Here is a 13,275-nt window from a genome sequence, read left to right on the forward strand (position 1 = left end):
GTATTTTTTTTTAGTAGAGACGGGGTTTCACCGTGTTAGTCAGGATGATCTCAATCTCTTGACCTCGTGATCTGCCCACCTCGGCCTCCCAAAGTGCTGGGATTACAGACGCGAGCCACCACGCCCGGCCCAAAAAAACTTTTTTTAACTTACATTTTTTAATTTAAAAAGTTATTTTAAACCAAAATACGCAATTATCTATAACATGTCAGTATTATGTTATTTGGTTCTCATCCCTAAATAGACTGTCTCCCTTTTTCTTATATAAATTTGCATGTATTATAGCATTTAATTACAATAATTTGTCTTGGGAAACATTTATTAAAACTACTTTCTTTTTTTTTTTTTTTGGTGAGACAGAGTCTCACTCTGTCTTCCATACTGGAGTGCAGAGGCACGATCTCGGCTCACTGCAAGCTCCACCTTCCGGATTCACATCATTCTCCTGCCTCGGTCTCCTGAGTAGCTGGGACTACAGGCACCCGCCACCACCATGCCTGGCTAATTTTTTGTATTTTTAGTAGAGACAGGGTTTCACCATGTTAATCTCAATCTCCTGACCTTGTGATCCACCCACCTTGGCCTCCCAAAGTGCTGGGATTACAGGTATGAGCCACCGCGCCCAGCCTAAAACTACCTCCTTTTTAAGGTGATATAATTTTAAGTTGATATAATTGTTGATGCAATAAGCCTCATAAATAAAACTCATATACCGACCTCGAATATTGTACTCTTTTAAAGAAGAGGCTTTCCATTGCAAAAAAGAAAAAGAAAAAAAAAGAGGAATCCACATCATCATCAATTCAAAAATACTCCCAGTAACACTGACTAAAGCAAGAATTTACATTTTATTTCCCAAAGAGCCCTTCCTACCCACCTCACCTTATTTTCTACCACTTCCATCAGGTCACACACTGGCCTTTCTCCAAACACACTTGACCCATTTCCAGTGCCACACCCTCTTCCCACTGGATTATCCCATTAAGTGCCTAAAAGACTCCTTGGCACATATCTGACAGGCCCAGACATTCTCAATAAGTTCCTGTTGAATTTATAAGACCATAAAAAAAAAAAAAAAAGAGCTCTCCCGACATGGCCAATATTTTATTTCCAATAAGGAGGGAGGCAGCTGCTAATGGAAATATCAACAGAATATAAGTAGTCCCCTCCATTAAACCCACCTCAAAAGTTAGACACGCACTCCCAAATGTTTACCTTCTCCTTTTAAATCTACTATATATTTGACAGGCATGATTTTATGCTACCTTTTTGAATCTCTGTGTTTTTTATTTAACTTGAGTCAATTCTGAGGACAAATTCCATGCATAAAAAAATAGCTATGCTGGGCATGGTGACTCATGCATGTAATCCCAGCACTTCAGGAGGCTAACGCGGGCGGATCACATGAGATCGGGAGTTTGAGACCAGTCTGCCCAATATGGAGAAACCCCATCTCTACTAAAAATACAAAATTAGCCGGGTGTGGTGGCACATGCCTGTAATCCCAACTACTCAGGAGGAGGCTGAGGCAGGAAAATCGCTTGAACCCAGGAGGTGGAGGTTGCCGTGAGCCGAGATTGCACTATTGCACTCCGGCCTGGGTAACAAGAGCAAAAATCCGTCACACACAAAAAAAATATATATCAAAATAGCTTAAAAGAGAACATCCTATTTTAAAAAAAATAAGTTTTAAGCCTTTTTTTAACCTTAAATCCATATTTAGCAAAGCAAATAAAAATGTATATAAAATCTTATTTGACAAATTTTAGAAACTGTGAAAATATTTCAAAGTGTGGTATATAAATAATGTACTTTCCTGGGGCTTATAACTTATTGAGAAACCAAATTCTCTGACATAAAATGTACATAATAAATGTTTGATGATGTGATTTTTTCTAACAGTTAAGCTTCACCTACCTTGAGCGTACAAAGTCAGAACTGCCTGGATGGCTACATATACACCGGAAAACTGGTAAGTTTCAAACATTACCTGTAAATGTGGACAGAAACAAAAAAACTGGTATTTAGAAATTTACATAATAAATATGTTTTCTTCATGGTCACAAAGTGGAATTAATTGCCCAAAATAGAATCAAAATGGACCTGAAATAGTCTTCCATTTTCATCAGCTCCTCTTGTCTCTTATTAAAGTCCTGCTACTACAGAGCTCCAAGTCTGAAGACAGACTTCTGGATACATACTAAGTCTCCAAGTGTTTCATAAGTGCAACAAAGCAAAGATTTCTCAGTGTATTAGTTAATGACTAATTAGTGTAAAAGAAAGCTCTCTGTATTGAACAAGACTTTCTTAACTGATGTCCCTTAAGGGAAATATCTTTTTTTTTTCTGAGATGAAATCTCACTCTGTTGCCCAAGCTGGAGTACTGTGGTGCAATCTCGGCTCACTGCAACCTCCACCTCCTGGGTTCAAGCGATTCTCCTGCCTCAGCCTCCCGAGTAGCTGGGAATACAGGCACGCACCACCACGCCTGGCTAATTTTTTATTTTTAGTAGAGACAGGGCTTCACTATGTTGGCCAGGCTGGTCTTGAACTCCTGACCTCATGATCCACCTGCCTCGGCCTCCCAAAGTGTTGGGATTACAGGTGTCAGCCACCACGTCCAACCAGGGAAATATCTTTTAATTCAAAGACAAAATACAGAAATTGCTTTACAGAGCTTCGCACCCCCTCCCTCAATCTGGGCCAAGAGTGTAGCTCTATCTACTCTGAGGAGCTTAAAAATTAAAAGAAAGAAAGAAACAACAACAACAGTAAAATGGCATGTCAAAGACAAAAATCAACGGTTATTTCCTGATTGCTGGAAAACACAGAAATGGCTTAGTTGCTAAGCCCAGTCCCTACTTGAATCAAGACTGTAATTACATCCTCCTAATGAACTATCCTGGAAGGAGGAGTTGTTTCCTTGGTGCCCTCACTGGTCACACACATGTTCATTCTCTGTAGCCCAGGTTGTCTGGGAATATCCTGCATGATTTTTTTTTGTGATCTAGACTGAGCACTCCTTGACTGGTAGGGTTGCCTATCACTCTGAATATCTAAATATTTAGAAATTTTACAATGAAAATTACATAGAATTTAAATTCTACAACTCTGAAACACATACTCATCAATTAAACAATTAGATAGTCTGAATAGCATTTTATTCCATCATCCTTTATTCCACCTCCACAGGGATGAAAATGGAAGAATGATCATATATATGCACACACCAACTTGAAAGCATGTTAATGAGATTAAGGTAGGACACTATCAGTCATAGACATATTTGTACTCAAACAAATAAGAATATTAAAATGTAAGCCATAAGAAATCATATGGATTCTTTAAAACCATGATCTAAGATTTTCAAAACATTTAATACAAAATTGAGTTTTAATATAGGCTTTCAAAATACTGTCTAACAACATTTTCTTCTAAACCCTTTCAAAAATATCCATCAACATTTAAATATATTCATAAAGTAAACAAAACATTTACATTAAATAGTAACTGGAAAGCTACAGAAGTTATTACATGTCTACCTCATATATACAAAAATAAAAGAACCTTGAAAACTTACTTATTTAAACTATGAGGACCATAGCTCTCTTGCGCTCTCTTTCCTCTGTAACTGCTTATTTCATTATTTCATTAGCATTTTTTTTTTTTTCTGTTTCTTTTTTTTTTAGACAGAGTCTCACTCTGTTGCTCAGGCCGGAGTGCAGTGGGGTGATCTCAGCTCACTGCAACCTCCAACTCCTGGGTTCAAGCAATTCTCCTGCCTCCGCCTCCTGAGTAGCTAGGATTACAGGCATGCGCCACCACGCCCAGCTAATTTTGTATTTTTAGTAGAGATGGGGTTTTGCCATGTTGGCCAGGCTGGTCTCAAATTCCTGGTCTCAAGAGATCCACCTGCCTTGGCCTCCCAAAGTGCTGGGAGCCACCTCGCCCAGCCTCATTAGTGTTTTCAATCTCCTTCTGCTGGCTCCTCCTATCTCTCTGGTCCTTGGCCTTTTCACCACTATCTACCCTCTCTTCTTTGTTGAACCGTATCATTTATATCCGGATGACTCTCAAGTTTGTATCTCCAGCCCAGTCTTTTCTCTTGAACTTGATCTTATATATATAACTACCTGTTTTGACATTTCTGCTTGGATGTCTAATAAGGACCTACAAACTCAACATGTCTACAATTGAATTCTTGCTCATTCCCCTCCAAACCCTGCTCTACTTTTCTCAGTTTTTCTCCAGATCTCAGTTGATGGTAACTCCATCCTGCAATCACGCCAAAACCTTTGGAGTCATCTCTGACTCCTTATTCTCTATTACCCATATCAAATGCATTAGAAAATTCTTTGGCCCTACCTTCAAAATAGACCTATAATCTGGTAATTTCTATTTCTACTACTACTACTACTCCAATCCTAAAAATCATTATCGTTTGCTTAAATGACTGACAAAGTCTCCAACTGTTCTAACTTCTATCTTTGCCTCCTTGTGGGATACTCATAACACAACAGAGAAATCTAAATCTGAGCATCTCCCTTTCCTGTAACAGCCTCATATTTCACCCAGAGTAAAAGACCAATTCCTAATTAGAGCCCACAAGACACCAATATTACTTATCCGAGCTCATCTTCTGTGGCTCTCCTCTCAACCACACTGGCTTCCTGGCTTATTCTTTAATATGCCAGGCTCATTCCTAACTTAAGACCTTTACACTGGCTACTCCCTTTATCTGGAATACCTTTCTCCTATATATCCTGGCTAATTCACTTACCCTGTCTGTTTAAACATCACCTTCTCACAACCTACGTACAATTACAACCTCCCACTCCCCCGTAACCTGATTTATTTTGCCTTTAGCATCTACAGTTGACCCTTGAATAACAAGATTGAACCCCACAGGTCCACTTATACACAATTTTTGTCAATAAATCTTTCCTGCCTCCCCTTCCACCTCCTCCACCTCTTCTGTCTTTGCCACCCGAGACAGCAAGACCAACCCCTCCTCTTCTTTGTCAGCGTGAAGACAATGAGGATGAAGATCTTTATGATGATTGACATCCATTTAAGGTATAGCAAATGTATTTTCTCTTCCTTATGATTTTCTTAATAGCATTTCCTCTAACTTACTTTATTGTAAGAATATAGTATATAAAACATATTATGTTATCGGTAAGGCTTCTGGTCAACAGTGGGCTATTAGAAGTATTTTTGGGGGCAGTTAAGTTTGCACAAGAGTAGGGAGGGTTGGTGCCCCAATCCCTGCATTGCTCATGGGTCAACTGGATCGCTCACCTTCTAACAAACCATTTAATTAACTCTGTAACTGCTTATTGTATTAGCCTTTTCAATCTCCTTCTGCTGGCTCCTCCATAAAAACTTAATTAACTTAACTCACTAAATTAAAAACTTCATTTTTTTGGCCTGTTTTCCCTGTTAGAATATAGACACTCCATGGCAGTAGGATTTTTTACTTATCTATCCTTCTTTCCTATTTAGAATAACAACTAGCATATAGTAGATACTTAGTGAGATCTGAAGGAAAACAATTATTTTTATTTTCTTTATCCACAGCAACAGTAAAAAAAAATTTTTTAATTTAACATAATATCACAGAAATACATATATGCATATCCTGCATAAAAACTCACCTCTACAATCTTCTCTCTGTTTTTGGTTGGGTTCATAGGAGGTTCTGTGAGTAAGATTTTACAATTTCTGGTATCTATATTGAGTTTCTCTGGTCCAAATGTGTAGTCCCACAGGTGTTTCATGTCATCCCAATTTCGTACTATGCCATTTTCCATAGGGTAGTTAACTTCTAACATTGATCGTAATTCACTTGCCTCATCTCCAACCATAAGATCCTAGAAAATTATGTCATAGCTGTAGATCAAAGTTTTGCATAATATTTTAAGAAAACTGGGGAATAATTAATTTTTATCTTTCTGGCACTTGCAAAATAAAGCTTTTATTCCACAAGTTAGAAAATCTTTTCTATCAAGAACAATGTCTTAGAAAGTTTAATCATGGATAATAAATTTTATGTACAATGTGGTTTAAATCAATAAATTGACCTTACCTTTAACACAAATGTTTCCAAAAGAAGAGCATTAGCACAAATAAACCCCACATTTTCATATTTTGGAGGGTTTTGTATGAGGTTTCATCTGTTTCTTTTGCTCAATTGTTCAAAAAATAAGGCCTGTGATATGTGAAATAGTACATCGGGGGAAAAAAACTTGTAGAAAAATGCTCAATGCATGCAGCACAATTCTTTGCACTAAATATCAAAATGATAAATGTAAGTACTATAAAGCATAATGAAAGAAGCAAAAAATAAAATGATTCTTTATTACTCTATAATAATGCATACATACACCAACTAACTTATAAATGGCACAAACTTCTATCTACATATGCCTGAATTAGAATTTAAACTGTTTCTACATATGCCTCACCAAGGTGAACGAGAATCTGTAGAGTTATAAAAAATTAAGATATAGGCAAACAACCCATCCTTTAAAATCATCTCCTGAGCAACATTTTCAAGTTTGAAGTATAATATTGGAAAACTACACCATCACACATGAAGCATAATACTCACAAGTCTTGTCTCCAATGAGAGCATACTTAAGATGATCCACATTTGCAAGTCACATTTTGTATATATAATAAGGCTAAGGACGTCCTAGCATTTAGATTTATTTTTAGAAAACTGCTACTCAACATGTTAAATAATATTAATTTCTACATATGTTGATAAATTCAATAAAACACAACTAGTATCAGAAGTAGATACTTGCTACATTAAGTTTTAATTATGGAGAGACAAAAAAAAAGCAGCAGCAAAATTAACACAAGATTATTTTTCTGAGACTGAGTTTCGCCCTATTGCCTAGGCTAGAGTGCAGTGGCGTGATCTCAGCTCACTACAACCTCCTCCTCCCAGGTTCAAGCGATTCTCCTGCTTCAGCCTCCCGAGTAGCTGGGATTACAGGCACCTGCCACCACGCTTGGCTAATTTTTGTATTTTTAGTAGAGATGGGGTTTCATCATGTTGGCCAGGCTGGTCTCAAACTCCTGACCTCAAGTGATTCACCCATCTCGGCCTCCCAAAGTGTTGGGATTACAGGCATGAGTCACCGCGCCTGGCCAATGTGAGATGTTTTAAAATGAAGGCTTAAAAATATATGTTTTTTAAAAAAAAAAAAAAGATCAGAGATGAAACCAAGGTGAGGACTCTAACAAAAAAACAAACAGATGTCTGGAAAATCCACTAAAAGCAACATCAAAAACTACAACAAAGTTAAAAACAGATGCTAGAAATGTTCAGTAAAAATGTCTGTTGCAATTTCTGATGAAGTTAATTTAACATGACTTACTAACTTATTACCCAAAGTTCTGAAATATTAAATGTTTAGACTCTTTTTTTTTTTTTTTTTAGATTGGGTCTCACTCTGTCACCCAAGCTGAAGTGCAGTGGTGCCATTATGGCTCACCACAGCCTCAACTTCTGCAGGCTCAGGTGATCCTCCCACCTCAGCCTCCCAAGTAGCTGGGACTATAGGTTACATGCCCAGCTAATTCTTGTATTTTTAGGGGTTTCACCATGTTTCCCAGGCTGGTCTTGAACTCCTGGGCTCAGGAGATCAGCCCACCTCAGCCTCCCAAAGTGTTACGATTACAGGCATGACTCACCACGCCCAACCGTTTAGATTCTTCTATGAGGAATATGCAAAACAGAAAATCTGTATTTGTGAATTCTAGTTAATAACATGCACATGTTGAAGTATACTGGTATCTGCAACTTACTTTGAAATCCATTAAAAAACAAGATGCACTGATGAATGAATAGATGAACAGATATGTAATAAATCAATATGATATATATTAATGTCAGAATCTAGGTGATGGATATACAAGTTTCATTGTAAAATCATTTCAGTATTGCTATGTTTTCTTAATATTGCTTAATAAAATGTTAGGGGTGAAATCTATACCTGTAATTATATATACTATTTTTGTTACTAACTTTCCTCTACATCCTTTTTTGTGTTGTACAAGATAACAGATTAGATGGTTAGGTAATATAATCAGTATTATTTCAACCAATTTGAAATAAGTCTGATCTGATTTCAACAGAAATTTACTTTTTATTTAACGTACAAATAGGGGCTTACATTTACATGACCCAATGCCAACTCTAAATAAATGCCTCATGTATCGACTTCTAGGACCACACATACTATAAAGGATTAACTGAAAGAAATGTTTAGAAATGAATATCCTTGCCTTCCTCAGAACAAAGGGGACATTTAAAACGGAGTATTAACTTATTTAAGAAGTACAAAGTTTGACTATTCAAGCTATTCAATTAAAAAATTTTCGTATCTAAAATTTTAAACAAAAAATCCTAAGTGTTATATAACTTGCCTTCATCACTCAGAACCAAGTTATAAGTGATCAGATCAGACCTTAGGTTTTAACCACCTGCCCCACCACTGAACATCACCTATCTGAAAGAATGAAAAAAATCACAGTAACTGAGATGCTGTTTCAAAGGTATTTATACTTCATGAAAAGTGGGTAGTAGGGATTGTATTTGCCAAGAATCATTTTGAACAATGTCACCTCGTATTAGAATACAAGTAAACTCAAGTTCAAAAGCACAATTAAATCCCTAGAAGAAAATTCCACTGAAAACACTTGTTTGTTTGATTGTTCAATTAACTAATAGAGGCAGGGTCTTGCTCTGTCGCCCAGGCTGGAGTGCAGTGGCCCTGTCATCACCCACTGCAGCCTCAAACTTCTGGGCTCAAGTGATACTCCTGCCTTAACCTCCCAAGTAGCTAGGGAGGCACATATTACTATGCCTGGTTACTTTTTAAAAAACTTTCTGTAGAGACAGGGTCTTGCCATGTTGCCCAGGCTGGTCTTGAACTTCTGGGCTCAAGCTATCCTCCCACCTCGTCCTGCCAAAGTGCTGGGATTACAGGCATGAACCATCTCACCAGATCAAAAACTTCTGTTAAAATAAGCCTACACTGTTCTCTACAAGCACACCCTTTCCTTTTTTCTTTTCTTTTTTTGAGATGGAGTCTCACTCTGTTGCCCAGGCTGGAGTGCAGCAGCGCGATCTCAGCTCACCGCAACCTCTGCCTCCTAGGTTCAAGCGATTCTCCTGCCTCAGTCTCCTGAGTAGCTGGAATTACAGGCATGCGCCACCACACCTGGCTAGTTTTGTATTTTTAGTAGAGACGGGGTTTCACATGGTGAACTCCTGACCTTGTGATCCACCCGCCTGGGCCTCCCAAAGTGCTGGGATTACAGGCGCGAGCCACTGTGCCCAGCAAGCACACCATTTTCTTAATCTCATGAGAATATTAACACAAATATATGATCTTTTATTTAGGATAAATTTGCTCTTTTAAATGGTTTTGTTTATTCAAAAGAAAACTTCACAAAGTTACTATTACTAGTTAAAATGTATCATATTAGAAGTGCCTGATTTTTGTCAGAGATTCTTACAAACAATATTAAAAACAAACCTGAAAAGTGTCTACTACAGAAGCACTTACACTATCACAGAAAAATACAATGAAAGAGTTAAATGTCTGAGATAAGCCCAGCAAGCTTTTAGTTGAAAAGAAAAAGGCACTGCACAATGTTATTTATTTGCGGGGAAAATCTGTTGTTTATAGAAAAGCTTTACCTTTTTCTTATTTATCCTCAGATAACCTTGTGAAATCTGCTCATCACTAAGGATGATATGGAAAGAATTCTCTTTTTTCTATCTATGGTTCGTTTACATATTAAAATTTTACTCCGTTTATTAAGTACACATCTGATACCATACTAGATGCAAATATATATACAGGCTATGACAGTCAATGTTCAATTTAACACTGGTCAATAAAGTGAATTTATTCAAATGCAACAACTTCACTTGAATTTTCTGTATCACACACATCCTATATAAAGTCATTTTGTTTCTAATATGCACAACACATTCCATTTTAACTATAACATTCATCTACAAGAAAAACAAGGAAAACAATTCAAAACTATGTTAGTAATTAGTTCTTGTTTGGTCCATTGTACGCAATCAGGAAAGTATAGGACTTAATTAGTTGCTATCAAATTGAAGCAATGAAAAGGTTAAAAATCAAAGTATTTAAAATAAAAATATGGAATAACCCCCCCTCCCCACTACTAAAGGGACACAAAACAACAACTACTGTCCCATCAAGCAAAAGTGGAAAACAAACAGAGCATGTGTGTAACCTCACTTACCATCTTTTTGTTATTCTACTTCAACGGGTCAAGAAAGGTGAAGAGAGAGAAGGTAGAAGTAAGAGTCAGAAAAGGCCTAAATAAAATCCTCACTGAAATGTTTAAACATACAAGCAATAGAGACAATTAGGTTGAGGTCAGATGCAGTACTACTATATTTAATGGAGTTAATAATTAGGGCCAAATTAACAAGGACAGTTATTCCTGAATGCAAATTAACTCATTAAACGATTTAAATTTCCATTTTTTAGACTACCACATTTTAGCTAACAAGACACAAAAAGTATAAGTCAAAATACTAAGCACAGGAATTCCAAAAGTAAGCTTCTTTAATTCATTACTGAATCTAAGAACTTTAATTAAGAAAAATAAATGATAACAGCAAAGGTCTAGCTGAGTAGGCATAGAGTCAGATAGCTCAGGGTTGTTTTTCCAAGCTCTAATGTTCAAGTTAAATTTATTTGACATAGGTATCTTTTGCTGTTTTCTACTGGAAGAACAATTTAACTTGATAGGCTTACAAGATTGCACAGAGTGAACAGAATTGAGCCAATAGAATACAGAATGACAAACCATACAAGCAAATACTGCTAGGGAATTCCTTGGCAAAAACGTTTTATTAGCATATTGACAAATTTGACTTTTATCACTTGGCCTTAAAAACGAAGAAAGTGGGCATGAAGAGATGTGTAGTAATTTGTGCCTATGTTGGAAAATAAAAACGGCTATACAAGGTATTTCTTCATACCTCAAAATTTCATTGTCCCTCAGTATATAGCCATTCTTTAAAACCTGACACTGAATAAAAGTATAGCCTTCGATTTCATTAAACATTTATCCTTATCACTATTATTAGCTAATTTCAAGTCAAAGTTCATTTAAGATAGAATTCATTCAGAATGAAAGGAGTTCACAATAAGCAAATAAGGAATCCCACAAATATTCCAAAAGCTCCTTAAAAGGAAAACTTATATTGAGTGTCCCATTTTATTTTTTTTGCTAACAAGAGAGGCCAGAATAATTCACTACTTTAACTCTTTTAAAAAAAACTAACACAGAACCCAAGTTTCAGCTTGTATTTTTATTCATTGTGTAACTCAACTCTCTATCCCAAAAGCAGAAAGCTACATGCAAATCTCTACCATCTATTACCAATTTCCTACATCAAACAAATGTCCCAAAAAGATATACTCTAATGCATATTTCAAATGACTCATAACCTTACACTGAAGGCTTGCTAAGACTATCCAGATAGAACCAACAATGCCAGCACGTTCACAAATAATTCACTAAAAAAAGCCCTAAATTCTACTGCATTCTGTATAACTTGATCCATCAGTCAACTGAAGAACTTAAAGCCAATTGGTGACCACTGTCCTCTGACTGTTCTCTTTCTTCTCAAATATTCTAACTCCTACTTGATTTCTGATCCCTTTAATAAGGGAGAAAAATCTATCATCTTTTCATGTGGTCTTTCATGTTAAATACAGCGAGTAGGCAGTGAAAACTTTCCTTCCTCTACATGGTAAAATATATAATGCAAGGCCAAATAAAGGCTTGCATGGCTTCCTTCTGCACATTATGGAAATAAGTTGTATTAATGAAAAGAGGAATCAATGAGATTTACACCCTGTGTTTTCCTAAATGGCTACATAAAAAAGTAGAGGGATCAGGCCATAAAAACATGAAAAGAAAAAGTCTAAGGTGCCAAAGAGACACTCACATACAATGACAAATATATGGAATTGAAAGACATAAAATACCAGGCCGATTTCTTTTAAAATCATGTTACATAATAGGACTTAAGTCACTAACACAGTGTTTCACATTAATGTAATAAACTTAAGTATTTTACTCCAACGAGTAATGGCATCAAGCCATACATAAACAAAATCAGATGAAATTAACTTCAATTTTTGTGCACCTATTCAGGTGTTGATACAAATTAAAAATATGAGAACTTCTGGCCTCCCCTTTGCTTTTCATGGCAACGTATTTTAAAACTACTTAAAAGAACTGTTAAACTACTTTTATAAGAACACCTCACATGTCTTGATTATCATTTATCAATAAATAAAACATTACCTTGATTTCAATGTTTCCCACTTTGGTGGTTGATCTGATAATAGGTCTTCCAACCAAAGCTGGGAAGATGTGTTCTGGAAAGTTAGAGCCTGCATATCCACACTTCACAAACTGGAATGAAACAGTAAAATAAAAGTGGGTTAGCATCAGGGTATTTACTATATTTTAAGACAGCATCTGAAAAATACCACTTTGCATTTATATAACATTTTAAACTTTTGGTGCTTTCAGTCCACCCAAAGTAGCCACTCAACCTATTGCAACCTCTCCACTTTACTTCTTTCATGGCATTGACTACTTCCAGGGTTCATGTTTATTTACTGCTAAATTAGTGCCTAAGTCCCCTCACTAGAGCAAAAGCCTCATAAGAGCAGGGAGCTAAGCTGAGCAGTTCGTGCTGGAATCCGACACCTAACAGAGATCCTGGCACAGTACTCACTCCAGAAGTATCTATGGGATGGACAAATTCGCTGAACAAATGCTAAGTTGTTTTTGTTTTTGTTTTGAGGCGGAGTTTCACTCTTGGTGCCCAGGCTGAAGTGCAATGGCACGATCTCGGTTCACTGCAACCTCCGCCTCCTGAGTTCAAGTGATTCTCCTGCCTCAGCCTCCCGAGTAGCTGGGATTACAGGCATGCACCACCAAGCCCAGCTAATTTTGTCTTTTCAGTAGAGACAGGGTTTCTCCATGTTGGTCAGGTTAGTCTCAAACTCCCAACCTTGGGTGATCTGCCCGCCTAGGCGTCCCAAAGTGCTGGGATTATAGGCATTGAGCCACCATGCCCAGTCAAATGCTAAGTATTTTTAAAAAGATAAATGTGAGAAAACGAACAGAACTAAAGTTTCAATTCTGAAGCAGACTTTCTTTTTTTTTTTTTTTTTTTTTTTT

The 13,275-nt window shown here is 36.8% G+C and overlaps 1 protein-coding gene across 2 annotated transcripts in view; it reads right to left on the minus strand.

Moving 5' to 3' along the window:
* The window catches only part of ACTR2 (actin related protein 2), a 41,106-nt gene that overhangs the window by 18,860 nt on the left and 8,971 nt on the right, over positions 1–13,275 (minus strand). The window contains exons 2-5 of one of the 2 annotated variants that reach the window (XM_017890024.1): positions 12,388–12,498; positions 10,303–10,317; positions 5,658–5,873; positions 1,918–1,990 (exon numbers count right to left, since the gene is read on the minus strand). In XM_017890024.1, coding sequence (XP_017745513.1) covers positions 1,918–1,990; positions 5,658–5,873; positions 10,303–10,317; positions 12,388–12,498 — 415 coding nt within the window. The remainder of the gene's footprint in view (positions 1–1,917; positions 1,991–5,657; positions 5,874–10,302; positions 10,318–12,387; positions 12,499–13,275) is intronic. The other variant, XM_017890025.1, reaches the window with a different exon arrangement.

The sequence above is a fragment of the Rhinopithecus bieti genome, unplaced genomic scaffold, assembly GCF_001698545.2.
Source record: "Rhinopithecus bieti isolate Rb0 unplaced genomic scaffold, ASM169854v2 scaffold_19018, whole genome shotgun sequence".
NCBI classification, from domain to species: domain Eukaryota; kingdom Metazoa; phylum Chordata; class Mammalia; order Primates; family Cercopithecidae; genus Rhinopithecus; species Rhinopithecus bieti.